The sequence below is a fragment of the Aspergillus ambiguus genome, assembly GCF_047715705.1.
Source record: "Aspergillus ambiguus strain CBS 117.58 unplaced genomic scaffold BDV59scaffold_38, whole genome shotgun sequence".
Classification (NCBI taxonomy): domain Eukaryota; kingdom Fungi; phylum Ascomycota; class Eurotiomycetes; order Eurotiales; family Aspergillaceae; genus Aspergillus; species Aspergillus ambiguus.
In genome coordinates, this window is record NW_027395551.1 from 111,063 (window position 1) to 137,518 (window position 26,456).

A 26,456-nucleotide genomic window follows, 5' to 3' on the forward strand; every position below is an offset into this window, starting at 1 on the left:
ACATCCTTGGAAACCGATTGTTCTGGTACGTCAATCGCTTCAGCCACTTCCTTCTCCGATGGCTCGGGAGCAGCTTCGACAATTGGCTGTTCTGTCGGAGGCTCCGAGGCAGCAGCGGGTTCCTCCGCCTCGACGTCAGCAGCAGCGACGAGTGCTGCGTCCGCCTCGGCGGGAGTCGGTTCGGCCACTTCCTCTGCAGACATCTGCAGTAAAGCCGACTGCCGCTGCTTCTTCTTTTCTTTCTTTGCCTTCTTCTTCTGGGCGGCAGTCATCGGGACAGTTTCGGCTGGTGGTTCCGCCATCTCTGTGGGCGGTTCGCTCTCAGCCGGCTTCTCCTCTTGCTCCGGCTCCTGCTCCGGCTCCGGTTTAGGCTCCATATTCGCCTCCTGCGCAGCAGGCGCAAACTCAACCTCACGTTCAGCTGCAGACTCAGCCTGAGGTTCACCTTGTAGTACAGCCTGGGGTTCAGACTCAGCCGGGACAACCTCCGCAGACTCGATAGGGGATTCAGTAGACGGCATGCTCTCATCTACTGTGGAAGAATCACCGCCGCCCTTGCTCTTCTTCTTCTTCTTTTTGTTCTTCTTGCCCGTCGATGCCGTTTCCCCCGCATCAGGTTCACCGGCTGTCTCAGGCCCATGTGGTGTGTCATCATTGGCCTCGGCGGTCTCCACAGGCTGCTGGCTAGACGGCTCGTCCGCTGTCGCAGGGGTGCCTTCAACGTCCGTTGCCGCTGCAGGTTCCTGTTGGTCGTCGTTGGTGACTGGCTCGGGCGGTGCCTGGGCATCGAGGCTGTCGCTCGCGGGCGCCGGCAGCTCACCGCTTGTTCCGTCGTGCGGGGGCTGCACGGCCGCGTCTTCTGCAGGTTCGGGCTGCGCTTCGGGCGTTGGCTCGGCTTCAGGCTCCACCGCGGAAGTGGATGATTTGCGGTTCTTCTTTTTCTTCTTTTTCTGGGAGAGTTCTTCGGCGGGCAGTGGCTCTTCGACCACGGTGGCCGTCTCTGGGGGAACTTCAGGCAGGGTCTCGGGCTGCTCAGACTGCGGGATATCGTGTGCTTCCTTGTCCTCAATAGCCTTCTCCTCAGAACCCTGTTCGGGCTGTCCAGATTGAGGGACGGCGAGTACTTCATTGTCCTCCGGAGTTTGTTCAGGCCTGACTTCGAGACCCTCTTCGCTTTTGATGGCATACTCCTCCTCAGCCGAAGGGATCTGCTCTGCCTCCGCGGCAGCCTTCTTCTTGTCCTTCTTCTTCTTCTTTTTACTGCTCTTGCGTGATAAGGAAGCATCGAGCTCTGGATCTTGCGTCTGCGGCACGGTCTGCTCGGCCGCTGGTACCTCAGCGGCAGGATCTTGTTCAGGCGCGGCCTCTACACCTTTAGTGGCAGAATCGACGTCCATCTGCGGCGCTTCGGCCTCAGCATCCTGCGTCGCAGCAGAAGCAGGCTCATCTTCTTTGGGAGTATCGTCCAGAGCCTTGGGCTCCGTAGAATCAACTCCAGTCTCCTCAGGTTGCTGCTCCGCAGGGATCGTAGAAGGTTGTTCGATCTTCTCCTGCTCCATAGTAGGCGTAGGCTCAACATGGCCGGTCTCAACCGGAGTCATAGACAGATCAAAACTCTTCTCATCCATCGCGACAGCTTCACCCTGCACGCCGTCATCCACGTGAACCTCTCGGGTCGTGGCCTCAGTCTCAGCCTGCCCAGTAGACATGCCGACAGCTGGAAGATCTTCTGCCAGCGCGCCCTCCACATCCGGAGACCTCGCCCTCTCTTCTGTCGGCGTGACAAAGCCATCCGTAGACTTGGGCGTATCCTCAGTGATCTGCCCCTCTTCTGGCTTCTCCATGGCTGCGTCCGCAGGAAGGACGGGCTCATCCTCAGCGACCCCGCCCTTGTTCTTCTTTTTCTTCTTCTTATCGCGCTTTGCCTTCTTCGAGGAGACCGAGGCGACGTCCGCAGTCTCAGCGTCGGGTTGCTGCTCTTCCACATCCTTGGCAGGTTCACCCGGTTCAGCAGCCTCCAACGAAGAGACCGGTTCAACAGACGGCTGCTCTTCGACCGTCATGGCAGGCTCCAATGCAGGCAGCTGCTCCTCCACTGCCTGTTCTCCCTCCAGCCGGGGGACCTCCTCGGAAGGAATAGCCGGCGCCGGCGCAGCACTCGTATCGTCGGGTGGCATCTCCACAGCCTTGTTCTTCTTCTTCTTGTCCTTCTTCTTTTTCTTCTTCGACGTAGAAGGCTCCACGGGGTCTTCCTGCACCGTAGCTTCCGGAAGGTCCCTCTCTCCAGGGACAGCCTGCTCGGGGATCTCAGTTTCGCTCGCGCGGGCCGCCTCAGGGTCCGGCTGATTCACAGGCGTCGCGAAGACACCCTCGTCTCCATCGTCGGGCGTAACGCCGGACGGCGCGTCCACAAATACAGCAGACGCAGGTGACTCGGGCACGTCCCTATCTTCCGTTGCGGCGGGGCCATCCCGGCCTGTCTCGTGAGGCGTATCCTCCTCCTTGTCGACGGCCGCACCGACAGCGGCGGCAAGGCCGGCGCCAGCAACGGCCACCCCGGCGATGTCACACCCGCTGGGACTGACAGATCTCTTGACGGTGGGGGTGGTCTTCTCCTGCGTCGGGGTCGTTTCGTCGACGTCCTCGCTGTGGATCATTTGATTCTCCGGGGTTGACGGGCGCGAGGACGGCAGCGCTGGGAGATCGGTCAAGTCTAGGTCGTCGCGGACGCCGACAGCCGAGCCCTCTGCGGAGGGCAGTGCGCCTAGAGTCGGGGACGGGGGCAGCTCGGCATACGTGCTGGGGTCCTGGAGGAGCTCCGAGGGCGAGTGGAATTCATACTTGAGCTGGTCTTTCCTGCTCAGCGGCGGCTGCTGTTGGTGACTGAAGACGGCGGCGGTGGGGGTGCCCTGCCGTGAATCGAGGAAGTCATGCTCGCCGTGCGGCGGCGAGGCCGGTGCCGGTGCCCGGCTGTCGTGAACGTGGTGGCTCAGATCGACGCGTTCCCAGCTCGTCTCGTCTGGGAGAGTGGTGAGGTCTTCGACGGACGCGTTCGCCGAGGACGTCTTGCTCGAGGGCAGGGACGGGAGGGGCTCGTCCTCGGGCGCCTCGGTCACGCCGTGGCGCTCTACGAGCCACAGCGGCCGGATCTCGCGGGAGTGCTTAAATTCAGTGGAGTTGGGCCTGCGATGGCGCGACTGCGTCGGAGAGCCCGTGGACGGGGAGATGGGCGAGCTGGCTGCCGGCGTGCCTGGGGAGGTTGGGGGGCGACGGAAATGCAGAGGCACAGCGGTTGGCGATCCCGTAAGATGCAGGACAGAAGAGCGTCGCGATCGCTGGCCTTCTTCTTCGTCGTTGTCGTAGTAGTGGCCGGCGGCGGCGGTCTGCTGTACGGGCTGGGGCGATGTTCCCATAGTGTCGTCTACCGCGATGGGCAATTCACGACTGTCCTCCAGGAACGGCTGGTCTTGCGATATCTCCCGGTCCTGTACGAAAAAGAGAGAAAAGGCGAGATTTCAGTATATGTATGATCAAAAAGTTCGTTCAATCGTTCAATATGGGAATAAGGGCACACATCATGATGTTTACAGGCGAATGGAGACCGAAAAAAACAGCTAAAAACTATACCTTCTCGTCCTCAGCCCCCTCCCCCGAATGCAGGATTCCTTCATGTCTCTGGCGACGTTTCTCTTCCCGGCGCTGCCTGCTAGACTTGTAGCTCTCAACGTTAAAGTTCTCCTTATCCTCGGCCAGCTCTCCACTGCTGCGCCGACTGGACGATCCCTCTCTCCGCCGACGTCTGGGCCCATCAGACGTCCGAGGGCCAATCTCCGACTGCACCTCGCGGGATGCCGGTCTATCGTCGGAGGATTTGTTGCTCTCCACCGGTTCGGAAACTCGCGATCCAAACAAGCTGCTCAGGAACCCGCCAGACTTCTTCTCCTTCTCTTCCGCACGCTTCTCTTTCTCCTCGCCCTGACCGATCCGCGCGGGAGAAGAGATGATCGAGACCGAATCGTCCAAGTCATCGCCACTGTCCCGCTTGGAACGACGCTTGCGGCGCTTCTTCTTCCCTTCAGTGGCGCCTTCTTCAGCAGCGGGAGCCGGGGCATCTCCCATCACGTCGAAGTCATGGGTTCTTCTCGAATCGTCTTCGAAGTCACCGGGCATGGGGGCAGAAGCGACGGATCGGGTGTCGTCTTTCGGGCCCTCGCGAGAAGTCTCCGGCTCGAAACCCCCAGGCATGGAGTAGTCCTCGGGAGCCGTCTCTGCTGCGTCCTCTTTCTTCTGGCTCAGTTGCGCGATCACCTCCTGCGCAATCGATGGTTGTTCGGGCTGCGACTTATTTTCTCGATTGGTCATGAAATCCGGCTCATCGTACAAGGGTTCGCTCTCGATGAACTTTTCCTGGGGCGTATCTACCTCTCCTTCAACGAAGCCCCGCTGGCCATCGCGGCCGGGAACGATCTCGGTCCACGAGTCGATCTTCTCTGCACCCGGCGGCGAGGACCGTGTATGGTACATGGGGTTATCCGTGACGATGGAAGGATTGAACCCTGTAGCAGCTGTTGCGGCAGCGATGGTCGCAGCAAATTCCACGTCCGTGCCAAAGTCTTTTGCAGTGTTTTTGGGCGAGTGAGACTCATTGCTCCGGGGAATCTCCTCAATGGGAGAAACGTCTCTCAATCCACGCTGGTGGTCTCGAACAGCCTCATGGTCAACCGATTCATGATCGGAGGATGTGGATGGTACTTCATACTCATGCAGCTCGTGCTCTCCCCACGACACCCGGGAACCTGTCGTCTGCCGCTCGGCGATCTTGTCTTCGGGAATCACCTCCGGCGTGGCGGGAATCGGCGAAGTTGCTCCTCTGACAGAACCACTCAGGCTCTGCGGGGGGGTGGGCTCGATGATCTTCAGGGAAGGCACCGGCCATGGAAGGGCATTGTAATCTGGATGCAGCTCCTCGGTGAGAACCTGTGACCGCTCACTTGCCGGAACGGCTTCAATGATGGTGGGCATTGAAGTGGGCTCGCGCTGGGCATAGGTGTCGGGACTGTACCGCAGCCCCTCAGGAGCGAAGAACTCGGCGTAATTCTCGTACGTAGGCGTTGGTCGAGCTGGCTCTGGGTACGTGGAACGCCGTGAAGGCGACCTGTCCCGCTTTGGATACGAACGCTCCTCCGTGTCGTCGGATATGGGGAAGCTGCCAACAGACGATTCATCTGTCGTACGGCGTCTCTCGGCTCGGCGCTTTTGTCGACGTTCGTCGTGACGCTTCTGGCTCGTCTCAGACGAGTCATCATTCGATGTCTTTGAGAGGATGGCCGCGGCGGCAACAGCACCCATCGTTCCAACAGCGGCATCGCCGATCCAGGAGGTCGACTGTTTTTCTTTGTGTCCTCTGTTATACTCATCGTCATCGTCACGCTCACGGCGCCTTCTTCCATCGCGGTCGTCGTACCGTCGACTCTCACGCTCGGCGTCACGACGCGCCATCTCACCTTCGCGATCCACAAGTTGGACCCCGTCATAGCGATCCGAGTCGCGTTTCGATCGCTGCTGACGAGCAGCACGCCGCTCTTTCTCTTCTTGCTCGTGTGTCAGATCGAACTGGACAGACGGCTGCTCCCTCAGGGTAGAATGACGCTTGAGGCCGGTTGCAGTCACTCCCTCCAATGGTTCCGTATGGGGGACCGGTGACGAATCGCTGCGTCTATGAGGGCGAACGACGTTCGACGGACCCTCCGAATAAGCTGGCTTCCACTGCGTCTCTCTCGACGGTTGGCCGTAGTTGTATTGTCCAAAAGAGTTATCGAAGATCGGAGGGCCAGCTGGGGCACTGTAAGCGTGGATGGATTCGCCTTGAGAAGTATACACGGCCTGAGAGACCGGAGTCACAGGCTGAGGCTGCTGAAGAGGAATGGCCCCGGGCCGAACGTAAGCTGGCTCAGGAGGCAAGGAGGAGATATTGACCGTCTCGTAGCGGGACGGGTCAGCCGTCGGGATTGGCGCCACTTGCTGGAGACTTCCTGCGCTGCTGGTTCTAGCGTCCCGGCTGTCCGTCCGGCTGTCACGATGCCGTCCAGCCAAGGCGGCGGCTCCTAACACTCCAGCTCCCACGCCCGCCGCGGCAGGGAGATAGTCCTTCTTTGGGGTCCTCTTCTTCTTGTTCTTTTTGCTGCCCCATCTCCAGCCCCACAGCGACGCACTGGAATCAGACGAATGTGAAGAATCGTCCCCAAACCTTCCAGTGTCCCCGAATGCCAAAGCCGAACTGACACTAGAGGACGACTGGTCTGCGGAGTCGAGATCTTCCCAACCCTCGTCATTGGTAGCAGAAGAGGCATAGTCAGAGGGGCCGGATCTCGAATCCTTGCCGGCTAAGATTTCACCACGGCGCCGGCCTCTGTGGTGGGATTTTGCGGCCAAAGCAGTCGCGGCAGCACCGAGTCCCAACAAAGCAGCGTCGACGTCGCCCGAGTCCTTCTTCTTACCCTTCTTCTTCAACTTACCGGGAGACCTCCTAGCATAAGCGGATCCAAACGCCAAATCATTATCCACGGACGACGACGACGAGTTGTTGAAGGAGAAGATGCTTCTGCGCTTTTTGGCGCGCCGCTTCTTTCGATTCTCGGAAGAGGCCGTGAAGAAGGAACCAAACCCACCGGCGACGGGCCTGCGAGCTGGCCTCGAGATATCGACGAAGGACGAATCTGACGACGACGACTTCCTCGACTTGCTCTTCCGCGGAGACCGGCTCCGACTCCGGCTGCGATTACGAGACTTCGCCAGCGACATGGCCGCCGTGCCGACGGCGGCTCCGAGGGCGGCATCTCGCAGGGTATGCTTGGATCCGGAGGATGATCGCGAACGCGAGCGAGACCGTGGCCGATGGTCTTCGTATCTGGTCATGTGCAAGTCGGGGTGAGAGTGACGGCTCCGACGATCGCGAGATCGGCTACGGCTGGATCGACGATAGACACCTCGGGATGTTCGACTCCGTCGCGAAGTGGAGACACTTTCACTGTCGTACGATGAGCCAACGACCTGGCCGGTCCGAACGCTGTAGGTATCGTCAAAGTCTTTGTTATTGAAGAGCGACTTGACTGCGTATCCGGTTAAAACTCCAGGGAGCCAGGAGCTTCTGGATTTCCGGCGGCGGCGGCTTTCGTCCTCAGAGGATGCGTAACGGCTGAGCTTATCCACTCGGGAACCGCTACTGTAACGATCGCTGGAGCGGCGCCGAGGTCGATAGTGGTGCTTTCGAGGCGCATCCCGCGAGGTCGTGCCCGGCTCGAAGCAGTACTTGCACACGCCGATCGTCTCCGTGTAATCTTCGTACATACCAACACCCTCGGGATCGCGCCAGAAATCAATGAATTTACCCAGCGGGCCCCGTTGTCGCGGCTGGAAGGCCAACCCTCCGGCTGGGAAGGGCGCCCCGTGGTAGACGGCAGCATGGTGAGGATGTGATGGGTGCGCGGCGTAGCCCGCAGCGGCCGCGGCCCCAGCTGCAGCATACGGCGGGGGATTTGAGTGCGGAGGGTACATGGACGGACCCGGGTAGCCCAGTCCGTTCAGAGAGACATCGTCGGGGTTTTGCATGGTGTATTGCGACACGTCCGGACTCGACGAATGGTGATGGTGACCCAGCATATAACCCGCCGCTGCACCAGCAGCTGCAGCACCAACTGCGGCGCCCGTCCCGTGCGAGTGGGAAGGTTTGTGAGGAGGCTTTCCGGCAGGGACAAAATTTGACGGTGATGCGCCAACCGATAACTGCGGCGAATCGGGGTCGTGGCCATCCGATGAACTATGTCCGGCTGCATATGCCGCAGCGGCGCCTACTGCCGGTCCGGCGAGCCCTGGAGCCTGCACCGTTGGCTTCGGAGGTTTGGACGAGGGAAGATTGCTCGACTGAGGCGGAGGCTGACCTCCAGGGACATCATTGTAGTACGACGCTGCAGCCCCGAGCTCTCCTATGGTACTGGGCTCTGGGGGTGGGTTCTCAACCGGCGAAGCTGGCTGCAGGTGCGCCTGGCTATTTGGGATGACCAGAGGCTGTTGCGGACGAACGCCAGGCTGGTCGGCCACCGACTGACCCTGGTCCCCATAGTATTCCGCAGCTTCCCCAGCCGGGTTGGGAGGGCGATACGGCTCGGCCACATAGGCAGGGAACTGGCCGGGGAATTGCTGCTGGACATGGGGATCGTAGACGGTGGGGGAGGCCTCGAGACCGGGACCGGTGGTGGTGGTCATACCGGGGAATTGGTGATCGGGGGTGGCCATGATGTCGGCGGGAAATCGCCCGCTGGGGGCAGTGTAGGTGTCGCCGGACTGGGTGCGTCGTCGCTCACGACGACTCGTGGTGCTGGCGCGATCACGACCATCTGCGTCACCAGATGGATCGTCGCGGACAGGCTTGGTCCGTTCGCGCTCTCGACTTGGCGATCGGATGCGCTCGCGCCGGCGGGAGCTCTTCCCATCGCGATGGCGGTCGCGGGAGTCCGTATCGTCAAGATCTCTGCGTCGGGAGGTGCGATCCGATTCCGGGGGGAAGATACCCGGGTCGGCGGTGGCATAACTCGAAGCGACCGAGTCGCCGGCTGCACTGTCTGCATAGCGCTTACTGCGGCTGCCCGAGGACGGGTATGCAGACAGATCGCCCAAGCCGCGGTCCCGGTCGTCACCCCGGGAGGACTTGCGACTGACAGTCGAGGAGGCTTTGGAGTCTGCTCTGCGACGCGAGGAGGAGGAGCCTTTGGCGCTGGAGCGGGAATCGGAGGAAGAACGGCCCCCGCCCATGAGGGCCTTGAACATGGTGGGCAGAAGCGATCAATCGATCAGAGGGATGCCCGGACAGGTGGGAATGGCATGTGGAGGGTGGATTGAGGGCGATGTATGGAGGAGGGGGAAGATGATGATGATGATGATAGATGGAATTGGGGGGGTGGTTGGGGAGGAATGTAAGAAAGTAAACAATAATAAATAAATCGAGGTGTGGAGAGCTGAACCGTGGTTCTTGAGTCGAAAGGCCCCAGCGGTGTCTTAGCGGCAGTGGTTGCTCCAGACACTCGGCCACTAGGGGATCTAGCGTGGAGATGCGGTCAGATGCGGTGAGATGGAGTCCAGTGAGGGTATGGGGGTGCAGGGAGGGAGTAGAATGTTCGATACGAGGAATGGAAGAATGGATGGAAGGATGGATGAAAGAATGGAATGGAAGACGGAGGAGGAATGCAGAGAAGATGAGAAGATGAAGCGAAAGAAGACGACGAAGAAGATGCGAGTCGGAGAAAACGGCGGTCACGTGCCATCGGCCAATCAACATCGTCGTCCATACACACGTCATACAGGGCCTGAGAATAGTTATCGACTTGGTTAGAGAAGTATGAGTAGACGTATATACCCCTAGGGACTGGTTGATGGATATAGATAATGATATAGATAATGATATAGATAATGATATAGATATTGATATGGAGAGTACCATGGTTCACTCTCCGATCCATGGTTCGTCACGGAGTACCCGATTAGGATAATCTACAAGCAATCAATCAAACAAAACATGCGCAGAGGTATCAAAAATCCAAGCCAAAACCCCATCACTCCTCTACTCCTCCGCCCGCATCAGCCGCTCCAACTGCAACCGGATCCCATGCTGGAACCAACCCGGGAACCCTCGCAGACACTTGGCCAGCCAGCCCGTCGACCCAGGCACCAACACATGGCCACTCTCGCCCGTCAGCACCTGCGAGACGATCGCCTCCGCCACCGTCTCTGGGTGCAGTAGCGGGTTCATCCACGTATCTTCGGGGGTCAACCGGCTGATCAGGGCGGTGCGGGTGAACCCCTGGGTGATTAGCACCGAGCGCACGCGGGGCGCCTGGTACCGGGTGACCAGCTCCGCGGCGAGACCCTCGTGGAAGGCGACGGCAGCGGCCTTGGTGGCGGAGTAGTCGACCATGTTGGGCGTGGTGGTGTAGCCGGCCTGGGAGGCCACGGTGACCACCATGCCGTGGTTGCGGCGGACCATGGCCGGGAGGAACTCGCGGGTCAACCAGTAGTGGGAGAGGGTGTTGACCTCGAACTGAAGGCGCGTCTGCGCCTCGGAGGAGCCGAGGATGGTCATGCCGCTGCAGAGGCCGGCGTTGTTGATGAGCACGGTCGGCTCCCCCATCGTGGTGCGGATCTTGGCCGCGGCGTCGGCGATGGCCGCTGCCGACGTGATGTCGCATTCGTGGTAGCGCACCGTCGGTGGGAGCTTGTCGCCGTCGTGCGGCGGTTGGATGTCCAGAATGGCCACCTTGATGCCGCGACTGCCCAGGAGCGAGGCCACCTGTCGCCCGATACCGTTGCTCCCGCCCGTCAGCACCACGACCTCCCGGTTCCAGTCGTACCGGTCCGAGACGCCGTTGTTAAGGGCCCGTCGGTTCATGGCGGCGTTTACGCGCCGCAGGACTGCCAGCGACGCGAGCACCTTGAGAGCCTGGAAGAGCCGGGGGTACTGCTCAGCGACATCCTTGCCCTTGGCGGTGTAGTGCGCAAGGAGAAGCAGCGGGACGGTCTTCCATGGGGACAGGACGGTGCGCTGGAGGAATTTGCCGACCACATCGGCGGTGAATCCTGTGTTGGGTGAGCTGGACGTGCTTCAAGACGATCCGGAAAGGGGGTCAGGAAAGCCGACGAGATGGGTACCTTCTCTCGAGAACCGCGGTGTCTGAGACATCCTACGTGCTAAGGTACCAGGTAGGTATCTTCCGTCACGACCTGGTCTTGCAGAGTCCCCAACCGACAGCTAGCCCCTGATGGTATAAATAACGAACCCATGAGGGCGGTCTCCCTCGTGGCGCGAGTTGATCGACCATAATGCGGGGAAAGAGGAGCGGGAATCAACAGCCGACCTCGGCAGACAGATTGGCGTCTTGTGCTTGTGCAGCATCACAACTATTCACAACGGCCTTTATTCAAAATAAGTTACTGGCCCTGTGCAGATGTCTGCATGTCCCAAAAGATCATGAAAAGGGCCAAAATCAAATAGAACTCAATAACCGGGGTAATCGCAGTGTCTCAGTACCATGCATCTGTCCAGCCATCAAACATGAACTCCCCAAAATGTACTTCGCTGTATCGGAGATCGCCTTCAGATCCGCTGTAAATGCAAAAAGATGCCCCCTGGAAGCCTCTTGGGCCAAAATGCAGTAACGCCAAGAAACGCCAAAGAAAAGAAAGCCGCCAGATGAATGTCCAAAAGTCCGTCCCTGCAAGAAACAAAAAGAAAACAAAACGATGGATGCGTGCGGTCATCCCGAGGGACGAGTCATAGTGGTGGTAGCGAAAGTGGCCCAGAGAGGACGTGTACTTGAAAGATCATGAATGGGACTCGGTTTAGTGCAAGACGAAGTCTCAATCATAATGCGTCGTGAAGCTCCCAGCTGGTTCTCCGAAGATCTTCTCGTATATCTCAGTCAAAATGCGGGCATCGGCCCGCAAACTGGGAGATATGTAGCGGCTTTGCAGCAGGAAATTGATCGTCCGCTTTAGAAGCCGCTCGAGATCGTTCCGGTCTACTAGCTCGGACAGGCTGGACATGTAGGTGGCCGATAACACCAGCATATTCCCGAATTGCCTGTCATGCTGTTAGCGTGTTCATAAGCCAAGCGGGCGTATGGCAACATACGCGTGAGCAGTTCCGAAGATGTTGGTCACCACCGGCCGGCCCTCGATCCCATCAAAAGCCTCCGTGCTCATAATGGCGGAATCAACGCAGACTTTACAAGCGCGGCGGAGTTTGGCCGGCAGCTCGCGATACGTACACAGACTTCCGGTTGGGTTTGAAGGTGGCGGAGGGTTGCGCGCGGGGCCCGTGTCACTCGCCAAACGCGACATAGCGGTCGCGCTTTGGCTATGGGTCATAGACGGAGAGACGTGCTGGGATTTCGATCCCGAGGCAGGAGCAGCCGGGGCGGACGGGGAGTCGATCGACGAGGCGCGGACATTCGATTGTCCGGCGTAGTGGAGTGCGTGGTAGAGGAGCGGCCGATGAATGATATAGCGGGCTCCGTAATACTTGGCCCGCATACGGGCGACGTTAATGTCTTTCGACGGGGGGTCGCTATCTTTCCACTTCATGATCTCGGGGAGGCTACTCCGCCATAGCTCCAGGTTCATACTCAGAATCTCCTGTACATTGGACGACCAACGCGTTTGACCTTGTTCTAGGGAGAGATTAGCCTGGGCCCGAAGGAGGTAATGTGTTGGGGATCTTACTTTCGACCTTGTAGAGGTCCGTATGTACACGGTTAAGAACCTTGCGCAGATGAATTTGCGCCGAGTAGAAAAACATCATCATCGTGCTGGGTGCGGAGATCTCGTTCGGCAGGGTCAGGGTGAATCGACCCTTTGGAAGAGCAATACGCGCTTCAGACCGCGAGATCCCACTCGCGGGGAGATCCAGTTCGGCCAGGATATCGCTTGGCAGTGTTAACGCCTGTTCGGGCGGTGCAGGGGATATGAGCTTACCTCTCCAGCTGCAGACACGTCCAGTAGGCAAAATCATACAGGTCCTTCACAGGACCATCCCGCATTTTCTCGTACCGTTTTCTATTAACGATTAGCCTTGCCGCTGGGTATAGGGAGGGTCGATAGCATACGATCGAACAAGAACTTGACAGGCTCTCGCCGCTTGGGCGATCCATCCGTGACTCTGGAAAGGATGGGCCAGCTGGCCGGCATACAAGCCGGCGAGCAACGCCGCCTGCACATGGTGCAGACCGTTAGCCCCTTGGAGATTCCCGAGGATGCTTGTGGCATAGGCGTAGAATGCCAAACCAGGAATGACATCCAGATTGCGCAGGTTTCGATCGTCAGGATAGGGACGTGTCTTTCGGCTATCGCCCATCCAGGGAGAGTTGAACGAGGGAGGCTTCGAGTGGAAGCTACTGGTCTGCGACGCCACCACCGAGTCGGACCCGGCGGGAGAGAGTAGGCTGCGCGTCGAAGGACCCGGAATCTGTTCCTTCCGAAAGTCCACGAGATGATCCATCAACGGACCGGGGACGGGTCGGTCCCGCACCTCGCAGATACAACCCAGAGCCAGGACCAGCAGGACGATGGCGTTATCGATCGACTTTTCAATGATGATACTTCCCGGTTCGGCTTTTACCGTGGCAGGCGATCCTACATCACATCCGGCGCCATGGAGCGCTTCGCAGGACCGCTTCCGCTTTGCGCCGCGAGGGATCTCCCCACCCGCGCCGGGGCAATACGTGGTGATGAAGAGTTCGATCTTCCGTTCGAGATCGTTCTGGTCCAGGAACGGATGGAGCTTGTGCAGGTGCTCCATATAGCTCTTGTGGTAGCGACGGATGGCATTCGGGGTGGTCGTCACCCGACCGGCGTCGTCTAGTCCAATATCCGGCAGCTTGGACTGCGGCTGGTTGATGCCACCCCATGGCCCCGTCGGGGAGGGATGGTGGTGGTGCATGTACATTTCCTCCACGGCGGCGCTCGGGTTGGTCGAGGGGGTAGACACCACCGGGTCCTCGCTCGTATTGTCCCCCTCGCCGCGGCCGTACACGCGGATGAGGCCACGGTCTTCTTCCAACTTCATGACATAATCTTCGTCGTACTCCTTGGGCTCGAGGACCTTTTTGATGGAAGGCCATAACAGCAGCTTGTGGGCGGCGGTGGTATGCTCGACCGGGATCGACAGTTCGCCGTCCTCGCCCGTGACGAAGGCCTGGTTGCTATTGAGGATATCGTTGGCATTTTGCTCCAGAACGATCTGGCCGGTCTCATCCTTGGCCAGCTTCGAGTCCTGGAAGGCCTCGGCGGGATCCTCCTTGAGGATGTGCTGGAGGGTCTGTTTCGGGGGCTCCTTGGGGATGATGAGGTTCTGGTCACGGAGGAAAGTAGCGGGGTTGAGCTGGCTCAGTTGCATGCCATTCTCAATCTGGATGGACTGGAGCTGGGACATTTTCTCTTCCAGGCGATCCTCCAGCTGTTGCATGCGGTCGAGGAGAAGCTGGGTGGCTTTTTCTTGCCTGCCCGGGAGATTAGCAGGGATTTCACCGATGGACCGGACAGAAGCCAACTGACTTATGGGGAGGGACTTCTTTGTAGACGCAGATCAGATTGTTCTCCTTGCAATGGCTGCATGCGGGACGTCCTTCGTCGCATTTTGCCTTCCGGGCTCGACACTGATCGCAGGCCTGGCAAGCGTCGGTTAGCCGAGATTGTGCGTATGGGGGCCAGAGGGAACCTACCTGTTGAGCGCGAGCGGCTTTCCGTTGTTGACGAATGCCAAAGGCCGGGTTGTTGTAGTAGCCGGAGTCGTAGGGAGCGGGCGTATGAGAGACCTGGGGGGGGATCGGGGTGGAATACTGGGTAGGCGGCGGAACGGCCGAGGGCGGATCCCCGTTGGAGGGAGCATCCGGGGGCGCAAAGGGCATTCGACTGCGATAGTCAGGAGGGGCAGAGTGCGGCGAAGGCTCATGCGGTGAAGTCCCGTTGATGGGGGGGTAGGCGGCGGCGGCGGCGGCGGCGTGTGGTTCGGGAGCGGGCGGCGCGGGCGGCGCGGGCCCGGGCATGCTCCCTTGTCGACCATAGGGACCATCGGGGGGCAGTTGGGGGAGCTCTCGGTTCCCCATGACGGGATAGGCATGGGGCGGTAGAGGCGGCTGAGGCGCGCTGGAGGTGCGACGCTGGTCGGCGGCGGGATGATGGTCGAAGGGAGGGGGATGCGGGCGCCATGGTTGTTCATACATGACCGGGGTGGTGGCGGGAGGAGGATGCGGTCTGTCAGGATGAGGAGGGATGGGATGCATGGTGGGCGGAGGAGGGCCGGAGAAGGCAGGAAGAGGTTTCGGCTTGTCGTCGGTAGCGATGATGTCCATGATGGTCGGACGGGCAGTACGGGCAGGGACCGGTTGCCGCAGATCGACGGGATGATTGAGAGTGACCGACATGTAGTTAGGACATTGTGTGGAGGGAGAGAGAAGAGAAGAGAAGAGAAGAAAGGCGCAAAGAGCGGATGGTACGATGCGGGAGGGATTGATGCCTGATGGGAGAAAGACGAAAGATGAAGAGGACAGGAATAGAAGGTAGAAGGTAGAAGATAGAAGGTGGAAGATAGAAGATAGAAGATAGTGGAGAGAGGGAAGAGTAAGAAAGAGAGAGAGAGAGAGAGAGCGAGAGAAAGAGAGAGATGCAATGCAGACACACAGACAGCAGGTGGAAGTGTGATAGTGACTGCGAGAAAGTGACTGATCGTTTGGTATTGGTTTTACAGTACGGTATGGATGTAATATCCTGGCTAGTCTACCTGGGTAGATATTATTGAAATTATCGCTAATATAATAAATCAACTCCAGACTTATTGATACATAGTTTGTACAGTTATCAGACCCATGGACATGACATGCATCCTGCCTAGGATCGGTCGTAGAACCTTGGAATCATGACCTGGTACCGAGTAACAAACCACGGATCATCTGAAAACCTGGAAAAGAAAGAATGAGAATCAGAAACTAGCTATACCTACCGTCCCAACTCCATGGCTGGCGGGTCAAAAGAGGGGCCTCGTAATGATCATCCTCTACCAGTATCTATCTAATCATCGTGAACAGAGTATGACCCATCATAGTACCCTAGGACCACAGCGTTTGTCTTCATGCCATTCTTTTCTTCTCCTTCTCTTCCCATGATAATGCTCGCCAGGTACCGAGCTACGTCATAAGAGCGATCCTACCAACGCAAGGAGCAGAAAGGATAAATCCCCTTCTCCACCAGTGTCACCGATCTTCTTCCCCCCCAAACATAATTGACACCATCACTCCCCCCAACCCAAGAAACTCCCGGGAATATGCCGAACTCCGAATTGCCCAACCGGGCAGTTCTGTTCAGGGGAATGAACCTCCTCCCACCCGCTGGAATGGATGTCCCAGTCACGGGGCTCGCCACTCTCCTGGCATGTCTTATCCCTCCCAGAGACGCAAATCCCCTCTCCGGACGAAACGGCTTCAATCATCCAATATTTGGGTTTCGACCCAACTTCCCTGCAGCCAAATGTCCGTCGCGGTTTCAACGGTTTCACTTGTCACCCGTCCGGTTCCCCCGAGCTGACCCCGACAGAGTGGTCCAGGCAGATCATCTCAGCGCCGTGAGGATGCTTTAATGCTCCTGCCCCTGATAGTCCGTCCACCTTTCAAACTCAATCCCCCGTAGCCAGCTCAATAAAGTGTATCCCGGAGCTCATCGTGCAACAAACACAGTAGAAACACGATCCATTGGATCCCCTCGTACGAATCCCTTACCCCGTCACGTACGCTCCAAGTACCTCTAGGTACAAGATCATGTATCATGCGAATCATTCCCACCTACCGGGACCCCGACCAGAGCCGCCGCCCTTCCAACCACCTGCTTCTCCCGGTCCAGTCATCCCTCTGAGGGTCCTGTAGCGCACCCGGATACCCAGCACCTCCACACAGCCACGTGGATCATGATGGGCGAACACGACGAATCTCCAATCCGCCGAAGAACCCCCATCCACCGGTGCGGACGACGATCCTTCTGACTTCGCAACGGTGATGCCCGGTCGAAAGGAAAGCCCGCCTGGAACTCCGCCCGACCACCGGGGTGAGTTGCCTGAAGTTAATCTAACCCAATCGACCGGTTACCAGTCCAGAGCGAGCCAGCTGGGGCGGACGGTCTGGTTGACAGATGGGAGGGCCGCAGATTGCCCTGGTCATTGACGGTAATTCAGGGACAACATCCACCTGCATGGGCCGACAGGCCACAGGGTTTGTGGCGCGGTCGTACTGCTTCCTTATCTGTGCGACCCGACAACCTTGAACCGTCTGGCGGTTTTCCCCAACCGTCTAGCTGCTTCGCCGGTCAACCTGCCTCCCAACCTGACCTGACTGAAACCCCGCCGCGAGGGGTGTCAAACATGCATCTTCACTTCCAAGATTCCTCAGTGGACGTCACACGGGGGGGTGGGGGGAGGGTTGGTTCGTCGGACTGACCTCATTCCTCGCAGGAGAAGGAGGGGTGTGCATGTTCTCTAGCCCGATGGGGTCCACGCTGGTCCCCGAGGTGCCCGAGAGAGGGAACTTAGGTCGTAAGGTAGGTCCCGTCCCAGGTCCCTAAGGAATGAGACATGTAATTTCCGCGCAAGCAATCACTCGGCGGAAAAGTCAACTGGCCATCATGGGGAGTTGAGTTGCACTGACCGCCACAATGTCATCTCCGAGATCTCCCAGCGTCTGGCCGTGGTGGGAAACCAGGCTCGTTCGTCTGCTGATGGACAAGATCAAGGCGCACCAATCTGACCCCAATGCGCGTCGTGCCTCATCGCCACTGGACCTGTCACATTTCCACCGGCCTGGACCTGCCACTGCTGCGAAAAGCATACCCCTTTGGGTCTCTCCGCAGGACGACCGACAGTTCTGACATCCGTGACTGATATCAGGGCATGCTCCACCCTGAAATCTCCGTCGACGGAGGGTATGTGTCTCTCTCTGCCATGCGGGTTACGGGACAAATGTTCTCCCGCAGCATCCCAGAGCAACCCATCACCATGTTCTGCATCGGTCCCAATCGGGAAATCCCCAGCAACGATCTACCGCGTATGTCCAGACGTCGCTGTCGTCTGTCTGTCAACATCTGGACCAAGCGTCCCACCCAGCACTGTCGCTCCTAACCGCCCTCGCAGTTCGTGTGAACCGGCCAGCGTGGTATATACATAACCACAGGACTGTCTTCAACCCTCCGGTACTACTCGGTCCTCCCTCCGTTGGATGCTCGACTCGAGGCTCAACAACCGGTCAGTGCCTCAGGGCTGCCCCGACAACCAACCACGCCGTCGACCACCGTTTACTCTTCTGGGTATCACCGCGTCAAAAGTACCTCTTCCTCCCGTCTCCCCTGATCAACATGGCCTGTCCAGATCAACACTGTCCAGGAAATGGTCATTACTCGGTACCTAGTATGTATGGTATACATACATACATACTCCAGCGGTACCTAGATCTACCGTCTGGTGTAGGTCCTCTGCATTTGATTCCCCCGTAGACACTACACATCACGTACGATCACAATGCCTTACATCCTACCTACATACATCTGCAGATCCCCAGGAGAACCTCCAACCTGATCGGAGAACAGTTCCGACCCCAGACCCAAGCACATGACACCCTCGGAAATGACCAGATCCTTCTACACCCAAGCCAGCCTCACTCTCCATCCCAATTCCCATTGGCGCCCTGACGGTCATCGACCGTGCAAATGAGAGCATCCTCCAACCTACGGACCAGCATGCCCAAGGAAGGATTTGGTCGCCTAGCCCGTAGCCCTCCCTCTGCTCCGCTACGAGGTATGTCCGAGCGGTCGCACGACAGCCCGTCGAGCCAATGCCGAGGACGCGTCCGACGGAGGATAAGCGTCGACTCGACGAGTCGATTCGAAGGTATCATGTGCAGGAAGCGTCGCGGCTAACCAGCCCCGATGGGCCAATCAATCCGGGGCGATCGCATGCAGGACCGCGGATCGGGGTGGTGCAGGGCGGAGTCCTGGATGGAGTCTGTCTACTCCGTACGGGGGATGTATGCGACCCATATGATATGCGTGGAATGTGAAATAGAAGGCGAAGTAAACTGGAATGAAATGCAAATGCGATCTATGGACAGACACGGACGGGGTTATAGCTGCGGATAATCTGAAAGATTAGTATACTATGTACGGTGTACGTGCCCAGTCTATAAACATCGCCCCCAAAACATCCATCCGCTACTTCAGCTGCGCCGCAGCATGTAATGGAATATACTCCAGATCCCCTTGAACACTTCCAGCCGGTCCTCGCCATCCAGGAGATTGTACCACCGGGTGCGACGCAGTCTCAGCTCGTGCCACGCCTGCTCCGGCGTGTCGAGGTCGCTGTCCGGGGGGAAGTCGCTGTGACCCGTCGTGACCAGGTCGAGATACCGGCGATGAACGCGCAGATGCAGGATGGCCAAGTGGTGGTTCACCGACGAAAGCATATAGATCTGTAGAGTCAGCGTACACCTCCCAACCAACGGAACAGAGTAGGACACACTCACATCATCAAACGGACTGTCCCGCTCCTTGCCAATCTGAATATATCGCATGCGCCGGTCCCACAGGCTCGGCCCCGGCTGGACGAGCTTCCACTTCTCCGCGTTGGACATCTTGCGGGAACTCCGCCGTGACCCAGACGGCCGCTCATACTTGGACCGTTTGCGCGACGAGCCACCGCCGCTACCATTCTCCGTCTCCGGCTTCTCATCACTGTTCGTCCCATTGTTCGTAGTATCGCCGACCGCGTCGTTCGGCGCGCCTCCCCACCGCGGCGACGTCGTCCACCACTTGCCCTCGCCCGGTCGCACCTCGGACGTGCCCTGGCGCGCGCGCTCCTGCGCCGCCAGGAGCATGCCTCCGATCTCGCGGAAGAGGTCGCACGTCTCGCCCATGCCGGCGCCGGGCGCGTCCGCCTCGCCCCGGAACGCCGTCTCGGGCCGACACTGCGCCACAAACACGGGGCCCTCCATCACACCGCTGCGCGCCAGCTGGCGGTCGCGCGGGGACCGCGCCGCCCCGAATGTCTGTCGGACAGGGAAGAGCAGCGTGCGGACGGCCAGTCGCGGTGGGAGAATTGGCAGCGACACCTGACAGCCAAATGGCCACGCCGCCATCTCTGCTAGCGCCCGCACCGTCTCCTCACGGATTTCCTCGGGCATCTCGTGGCCGGCGCCAATCCGACGACCCTTGTACCTTGTTACCAGCTCTGGTTGCGGGTTGTTGTTGTCGGTGGTGGTGGGGGTAGTTTCCGGTGGGCAGTCCGCGCATCGGCTTGTCTTCAGGTCGACGTCCATGGGGTTCGTGGCGGGCGTTTCGCTGTCCAGCTGCATCTTGTCGGAGCCAGGCGCGGGGTCCGGCGTCGGCGGCCGCTCGAAGTATTCGTCCAGACTGACGTCCCAATACTGCGCCAGACGCTCCAGGCCGACCCAGAACTTTCTCGACTGAGCGACGCGGGCTCTCTCGCGACCTTCGCGGGGCGGCAGCCTGGCGACGTCGCGGAAGGCGTCATCGTTGTCAAAGAGCAGCTCGGTCTTGAGGATCTCGAAGCGGTCCTTGGCCGGGTACGGGTTCCCGTTTTCCAGCAGGAATGGGGATCCGTCCGGCATGACGGGGGCGGCATGCGGCGATGTGTCTTCCCATGGCAGGGGCGGGACGGCAGCCTCCGACCCAGGCCCCTGACGGACGATCTGAGCGGCGGAAAGGTCAGGCTCGACGCGGACGTTGAAGGCCTGGAATTTCTCGCGTGAAATGTCCTGGGGCTTGCGGATGGAGGCGAGGATCTGGTGGATGTCTCTCAGGGCGGTCTCGGGATCATGGCTGTCGGGGCGGACGGGCGGGTCGTAGGCGGGGAAGTCGAGGTCTGTCGGGGGCGGAGGAGGACGACGTTCAGTTTCGGGCTGGGCACCCACTGTTGGCAGGCCTGGGGGATGTCAGCTGCATTCTCGTAGGTGCAGATGGTGTAGATGCGAAGTGTCATAGCGGTTGGATTGTTTGGTCACGTTGGCCAGGAAGATCTGGGCAGATGAGGACACCAATGTCTTCCCCATGTCTTCCCCTATGAGATGACCGATTGGACCATTCAACCATGAAGCATGATGGATGAAGAATGCCGGGAGAGAAGATGTCGGGATGGGATTGTTGTAGTCGCATTTCGGGATGTGGAGGACAACAGAGGCATCTTACCCAAAGCGCTACTCCACCCGAACATCATCATTGTGGGTTAGGGGAAATAGAATAAGCATAAACAAATAAGGATAAAAGGACGAGACCGCAGTCTAGGTTAGTCACAACAGGCCAACCCGCGGATACCCAGCACCAGAAGGTTTGTTGGCGTGTAGTAGTGCGGACATATGCGGAGGGGTCAGGGGCAGTTCCGCATCAACGACGCCTGAGGGACGGAGAGGGAGGAATTGGGCTGGCACCGAATCCCAGGAAGCTCGGAGGAGGGGAAGAGAGAATAATTGTAAGATGAGATAATATGAGAGGGGAGAGAATGCAGAAGAAGAGGAAGAGCAAGAAGGCGAAGGGAACAGCGATGCAGTGGAGCAATGCCGTTAGACGATCGGTGGTGGATTCTCATGGTTTCGACCCCTCAGGAGACGCTGTTCAGGCTATCGTCTGGGTCTTCCCGTCCAATCCCGGGAAGAGAGACGAGGGTTTTTGAGCCTAGGATGGCCTAAGTCTTAAGTCGTATGCAGTGCACCAGGAAAGGCACTCCTCATTCTTCGCTTCTCCACTGTAAATTGGTGGCCAGAGGGTGGAGTAGCCAGGTACAGCGTATCGCCATGGGTCGAAAAGTGAGATCGAGCTCAGTGATGTCGCGTGTGTGTGGGATGAGAATGGAAGTATACGCGAGACAGACGAACAAGTCGGATTGAAGTAGAGACGCAGGAGAAGTCGAAGCGAAGTTGATGTTGATGTCGATATTGATGATGACGAGCTGATTGGCTGTTGTGTGATTCCCGAATAGGAAGGTAATAGTCATCAACATCACATGACATCACATGATACGTGTCCTCATTCGGTTAGACCGGTCCGTCCCAAACGGGAAACCCAACACTTTCATACTTCAACGTCTTCGTTTCTTCTTCGTCTCCAACTTCTTCCGCTTCTTCAACTTCAACTTCTCCTTTATCTTGTCTCAACCGTCTTCACTGTCCATCTGCCCTGCTTCTGCCAATATGTTGCCTCCGCCGCAGCAACCAGGGGCATCTCTGTCTTACTTTGACTTTCCCCCCATGCACCCGCTAACGCCCACTCCGTCCAGGATTGGATCTCCTTGATGGATTTGTTTCATCAGTTCCTCCGAACACACATCCCCTGCTTCATCCTTGCCGAATGAGGTTCCGGGAGGCCCGAGTCCGGTTCCTCTCTCCGCATTTCCCTCCACGCGCTCGCTTAAACACGAGCCTTCATTGGTGTCGGCCATTTTCCCCCTTTCTATATCTCTGCAAGCCAGCCAGCTTCGCTTTGTTTTTGTTTTGGTCTCACAGTTTGCTGCTGTGCCTTGGCTAATATCTTGTCGACCGGTCCGTCGCGGTCCTCGGTTGACATCCCACCCCGCGCTCACGACGCCTTCTGTGCTTCACCATCCAGCCTTGAAACGGCAGGACTGACGCGGGCGATTGCCTCTGACGCCTATTGTCATGGCCTGCCTGGTGGCTCCCAACTCCCTGTAAGAGTCAAGCAGGTTTGCATGTGTCTACCCGGTTCGTGTTCGTCACCATCCGCTCCTTTGACACGCGGCAATTCTTTACTACCCTGGCTTCCCAGCCGTCTTGGTCTGCATGGTTCGAGTCATTCATTCCTTCGCATATCATTCTTTCATTAATATCACTCGATTCGCCTCTTGGGCCTCAGGGCCTGCTTGTGCCAATGTCGAGCTCCTCAATCATCTTCCATCAGGGCTTGCGATGCACCAAAGTCCCGCGGAGGTCTGCCCCAGCCAGCTCGTCTTTGCCCTCACCTGTTACGAGTAACACGTCTATACCGGATGCCGCTGCAACGCAGCCTACAGCACAGGCCTCAGAGGCGAATGATCCACCTGCATCAAGTACTTTGTCGACTTCGTCGGTTCGATCGCCCGTACCCATTGTTGTGGAGTCAGGGACGACCACCACCACCGTAATCTCAACTAGTTCGACGACTGGTTTCATATCGTCTCGTACAACTTCAACCGCACGCACTCCCGAGATTTCTACGGCATTGGAAACCCCAACAACACGCACAGCGTCTGCAACAGATCCTTTCACCCCAACATCAACATCCGCAGGAGGCAGTCCCTTCACAACCAACACAGATCGACGCACAACCAACAGCGATGAATCCGCCTCTCTCCGCACGCTCCTGGGCAGCGTCTTCGGCGGTATGGCCTTCATCATCCTGGTATTTCTCGCCTTTGTTCTCTTCTACTACTTCCGGCGACGGAAATCCCGCAAGAGCTGGGCTTTCAGCCCGGCCGAAAAGCTCCTGCGCAGCGGCCGGGGATCCCCAAACTCCCCCACCAACCCGCCTCACGGCCACCAATCCAACATGTCTTGGTACTCTGACAGTTCCTCCATCCGATCCCTGTACAACTATATCGCCACGCAACAGCACCCCCTGATGAGCAATCCCCCCACTGCGACTAGCACCCGGGGACACAACTCCCGCCATTCCAACCCCTTCTCCGACCCGGTTGACCACCCTCGCCACTACCACAGCTCGCACTCCAGCCTCGAGGGCCACGCACGAGGGCCGCTCATTGACACCAGCGATCCGCCGCCCATGCGACAAGCCGTCCTCCCACGACGCGCTTTCTCCGCGGACTGGGGTACTGCTCGGCCTGGGCTCGCAGCGCCCGAGTTCCCTTTTGCCTCGTTTGACGAGAGATCCATCCACAGCAGTGATCGCAGCCTGGGCAGCACCGTCATCTTACCCGGTCGCAGCAGCATGGGGAGCAGCCTGCAGCGGTTCAGCTACCAGGTCTCCCTCGCTGAATTGGGCGCCCAGCCGGGTGCTCCCGTTGCGAATACGCCCGGCGAACCGGTTACCCGCGTGAGCACTCGCAGCGACCCGTTTGATTTGGAGGTTCCGGCGAAAGCGATGCATCGACGGAGTTCGGGAGCATTGCCTGGGACGTTACCGCAGGTGTAGGCTCCTGCGTTGTATGATTTATGATGGATGGGTTTCGGATTAAAAAGGTTCAAGGTTGTATGAGATATGCGATATGACACGACCCTATGATTTCTTCTGTTTGGTGGTCCCGTGATCGATCGGTGTAATTGTAGTGTTGGTTTGGTGTAACATAATGTTTGTATAATAATGATAGGCATGATTGGAATCTAGTTCGAATAGGTGACGTGATATTGAACGAGTAATCGTCTGAGTTTTCTGCGTCTAACGGCTACTATACCGAGATATATATATCGGACCACCGTACCTCAATAGACCAAGCATCGTCAAAGTACATATACCATCTTGACTAAAGCCGAAATATATATCTACTCCATGTACACTACTATTACTTGGACATAGGTCTGCAATTGACGCCAACCCGAGTAAATTGCACTATCGTTACCATAAAACAAATCATAACAAGCCGTCCTAGCGGCAGAAGACAGAAGGTTGAAAGGATAGTGCATATAGAAACAGACAGGATCAGACGCCAGTCATCCCCTCTATCAAGGACAAGGCCGATCGATCCGAATGCGATGCCGACCCCGAGGGCCGCTCCAGATATCGACTCTAGTCCGCGAGAAAACAAGACCATGGATCAAGACACGAGGAAAGAAAAAAAGGATTTTTTTCATTGACCGGATATATTTGCCCATCGGGTTTCGATCGAGGGTTTTATTTATGGTGGATTTTGTTCGCTCGATGTCATTATTTCCCGCTTCCTGCCCAGTTTCTCATCATCTCCCACTCCCCGTTTCAACCTCCGCACCGCCATAGAACGTCGTCGTTAAAACTTGAGAGTCGATAATTTACTCCTGAGTCTCGCCGGACAGAGCGTTGCGCTTGGCCTCCTGGCGCTCCTGGCGACGCTCACGGAGAGCCTTGTTCTTGGCACGCTTAGCGTCCATCTCCTCCTTGAGGACACGCTCACGGTGGCGCTCGGCCTTGGCCTTCTGGATCTGTAACACGGGAGGGTTAACATATGCCCCAGGAGAGAGGTGGGGGCAGGCTGGCGATAAGGTGACTTACGTGCTCGATGAGGGCACGCTTGTGCTTGAAGGTGTTACCCTTGCTCAGGTGGTACAGCTCGTGGTAGAGGTGCTTGTCGATCTTGCCGGCGGCACGGTAGCGGACGAGAAGACGACGGAGGACACGCATGCGACGCATCCAGAGGACCTGACTGTAGGGCGGAGGAGAGAGAGTCAGCAACCGTCAAACGAATCGATGGTGCGGATCGAACATCCATCCCGCGCGGTTTGCATTCTTCTTCAGGTAAAGGAAAAAGCAAGAACCGGTCGCACGGATTCCGTCCCTCCTGTCACTTCGATGCCAACTAGTCGGACTGCATACCTGGGCATACGGGCCTCCTTGGTACCCTTACGCTTACCCAGACCGCGGTGTCTGCCGATTCTGCGGGCCGCGTTGAGCTCACGGGCACGGGAGCGGGAGTGCATGGTCACGGGCTTGCGGATGATGAGGCCATCGCTGACGAGCTTGCGGATGGTCTGGCGGGAGTTGGCGTTGGAGATCTCGGTCATCTCATTGGGATCGAGCCAAATCTTGCGCTTGCCGCAGCCCACCACGGAGGCGGCGAGGCGCTTCTGGGTGCGAAGGTTGACCCTGGAAGAGAGGGAGTCGGTCAGCGAGGGATCTTGCGAGGGGAGAAACAGGGCATCCTGGCGGTGGTGATGGCGGCAGCAGGTGGAATATTGAAGTGGAAAAATCATTCCACCACCGCCAGGACCGACAGGAATATGACCTCCATCGAAAGGACAATAATTCCCCTAGGCCCCAAACACGGTCAGAATGCAGAGATGGACTCACATCTTGAAGTCGGCGTATCGACGGTCGTTGGCGGATGATGTTCGTTGCACTCGGTCGACGGTGGAATTCGCTGGGGCTCGACGAGTTTGAGATACGGGCGGGTGGATTAGCTAAGCCACTGTGCTGCTAAGCGAGAGGCACGTGATAGGGTTACACGTGATCTAGGGTTAGGGCAGTGCGTGGCGCGTGGCATTAACCCCATCACATCAGTATATGTAGTATGCAGTAGAGTATGCTCGGAGTATACTCGATACTCACCCTCCTAAGGTACTTACTTGATCACTGGGAGATATACCCTCTTCTCCCCCTACCCTAGACCACCCGAACATATACTCCAACATGTTCGAACTCATGCTCCCTCCTCGACCCCCCCCGGTCAGGGGTGCAGCACATCGTAATTTAGTCCCCCAACAGCCAAACATCTTCAACCGTCACCACTTTACATACACACTAGTGCGCGGCCCCGGATCCTTTCAGGCACATCCTTACCTAGTTGATATGTTTGGTTCCTATTTTCAGGCTGGGGTCGATATCCCCTTCATGGTTAGGCCCAGACGCGGATCGAAGTATAATGATGGGATTCAAGGCATACTTGCGGAGGACGGTCTTCCAACTCTTCTTCCTCCTGGTCTGCCAGCTGCCGTTCCAGGCACTTAAGTGACAGGATTCCTCATGAGATCCCTACGTTCTCCTTGAGCACCGCTGCCATGGCTTCATCTTGCCCGCATCCGTTTCTGGATGAGTCACTTTTTCCAAGCACCGGAGGGTGTGAGTGCCCTCTTCCATGCGGAGCATACGCACGTGCCTGTTGTATACTCGTGCTGACAGTATGATAGCGGTTACTGGCCGATGGTGTCAACCTTGGAGGGGGGTTTCCT

The 26,456-nt window shown here is 58.0% G+C and overlaps 7 protein-coding genes across 7 annotated transcripts; 2 read left to right on the forward strand and 5 right to left on the reverse strand.

Moving 5' to 3' along the window:
- Positions 1-3,506: 3,506 nt before the first annotated feature.
- lah (involucrin repeat protein) lies at positions 3,507-8,978 on the reverse strand. The gene has a single exon (XM_073690921.1). It carries the CDS (start codon positions 8,821-8,823, stop codon positions 3,622-3,624), a length of 5,202 nt encoding a protein of 1,733 aa, XP_073544544.1. The 5' UTR covers positions 8,824-8,978; the 3' UTR covers positions 3,507-3,621.
- A 484-nt stretch (positions 8,979-9,462) lies between these two features.
- Positions 9,463-10,910, reverse strand: BDV59DRAFT_103666 (short chain dehydrogenase/reductase family protein). Its single transcript, XM_073686476.1, has 2 exons — positions 10,699-10,910; positions 9,463-10,626 (listed from the first exon to the last, which is right to left on the reverse strand). The coding sequence occupies exons 1-2, from the start codon at positions 10,727-10,729 to the stop codon at positions 9,614-9,616; spliced, it is 1,044 nt and encodes a 347-aa protein (XP_073544545.1). The 5' UTR covers positions 10,730-10,910; the 3' UTR covers positions 9,463-9,613.
- Positions 10,911-11,406: 496 nt separating this feature from the next.
- On the reverse strand, positions 11,407-14,897 carry clcA (putative C6 finger domain protein; the record flags this gene model as incomplete). The annotated part of the gene is made up of 7 exons (XM_073694559.1): positions 11,407-11,629; positions 11,681-12,218; positions 12,271-12,473; positions 12,523-12,603; positions 12,654-14,045; positions 14,101-14,213; positions 14,268-14,897. 7 exons carry the CDS (start codon positions 14,895-14,897, stop codon positions 11,407-11,409), a joined length of 3,180 nt encoding a protein of 1,059 aa, XP_073544546.1.
- A 2,235-nt stretch (positions 14,898-17,132) lies between these two features.
- On the forward strand, positions 17,133-18,156 carry BDV59DRAFT_103737 (uncharacterized protein). The gene is made up of 2 exons (XM_073686477.1): positions 17,133-17,655; positions 17,717-18,156. Exons 1-2 carry the CDS (start codon positions 17,511-17,513, stop codon positions 18,073-18,075), a joined length of 504 nt encoding a protein of 167 aa, XP_073544547.1. The 5' UTR covers positions 17,133-17,510; the 3' UTR covers positions 18,076-18,156.
- Positions 18,157-18,794: 638 nt separating this feature from the next.
- Positions 18,795-20,812, reverse strand: BDV59DRAFT_195456 (uncharacterized protein; the record flags this gene model as incomplete). The annotated part of the gene is made up of 3 exons (XM_073692573.1): positions 18,795-19,046; positions 19,101-20,518; positions 20,782-20,812. The coding sequence occupies 3 exons, from the start codon at positions 20,810-20,812 to the stop codon at positions 18,795-18,797; spliced, it is 1,701 nt and encodes a 566-aa protein (XP_073544548.1).
- A 919-nt stretch (positions 20,813-21,731) lies between these two features.
- Positions 21,732-23,909, forward strand: BDV59DRAFT_185833 (uncharacterized protein). The gene has a single exon (XM_073690922.1). The coding sequence runs from the start codon at positions 22,474-22,476 to the stop codon at positions 23,731-23,733; it is 1,260 nt and encodes a 419-aa protein (XP_073544549.1). The 5' UTR covers positions 21,732-22,473; the 3' UTR covers positions 23,734-23,909.
- A 158-nt stretch (positions 23,910-24,067) lies between these two features.
- BDV59DRAFT_185837 (60S ribosomal protein eL19) lies at positions 24,068-25,645 on the reverse strand. Its single transcript, XM_073690923.1, has 4 exons — positions 25,579-25,645; positions 25,105-25,374; positions 24,784-24,934; positions 24,068-24,713 (listed from the first exon to the last, which is right to left on the reverse strand). Coding segments are annotated over exons 1-4 (573 nt in total). The 5' UTR covers positions 25,581-25,645; the 3' UTR covers positions 24,068-24,563.
- Between the last annotated feature and the right edge of the window lie 811 nt (positions 25,646-26,456).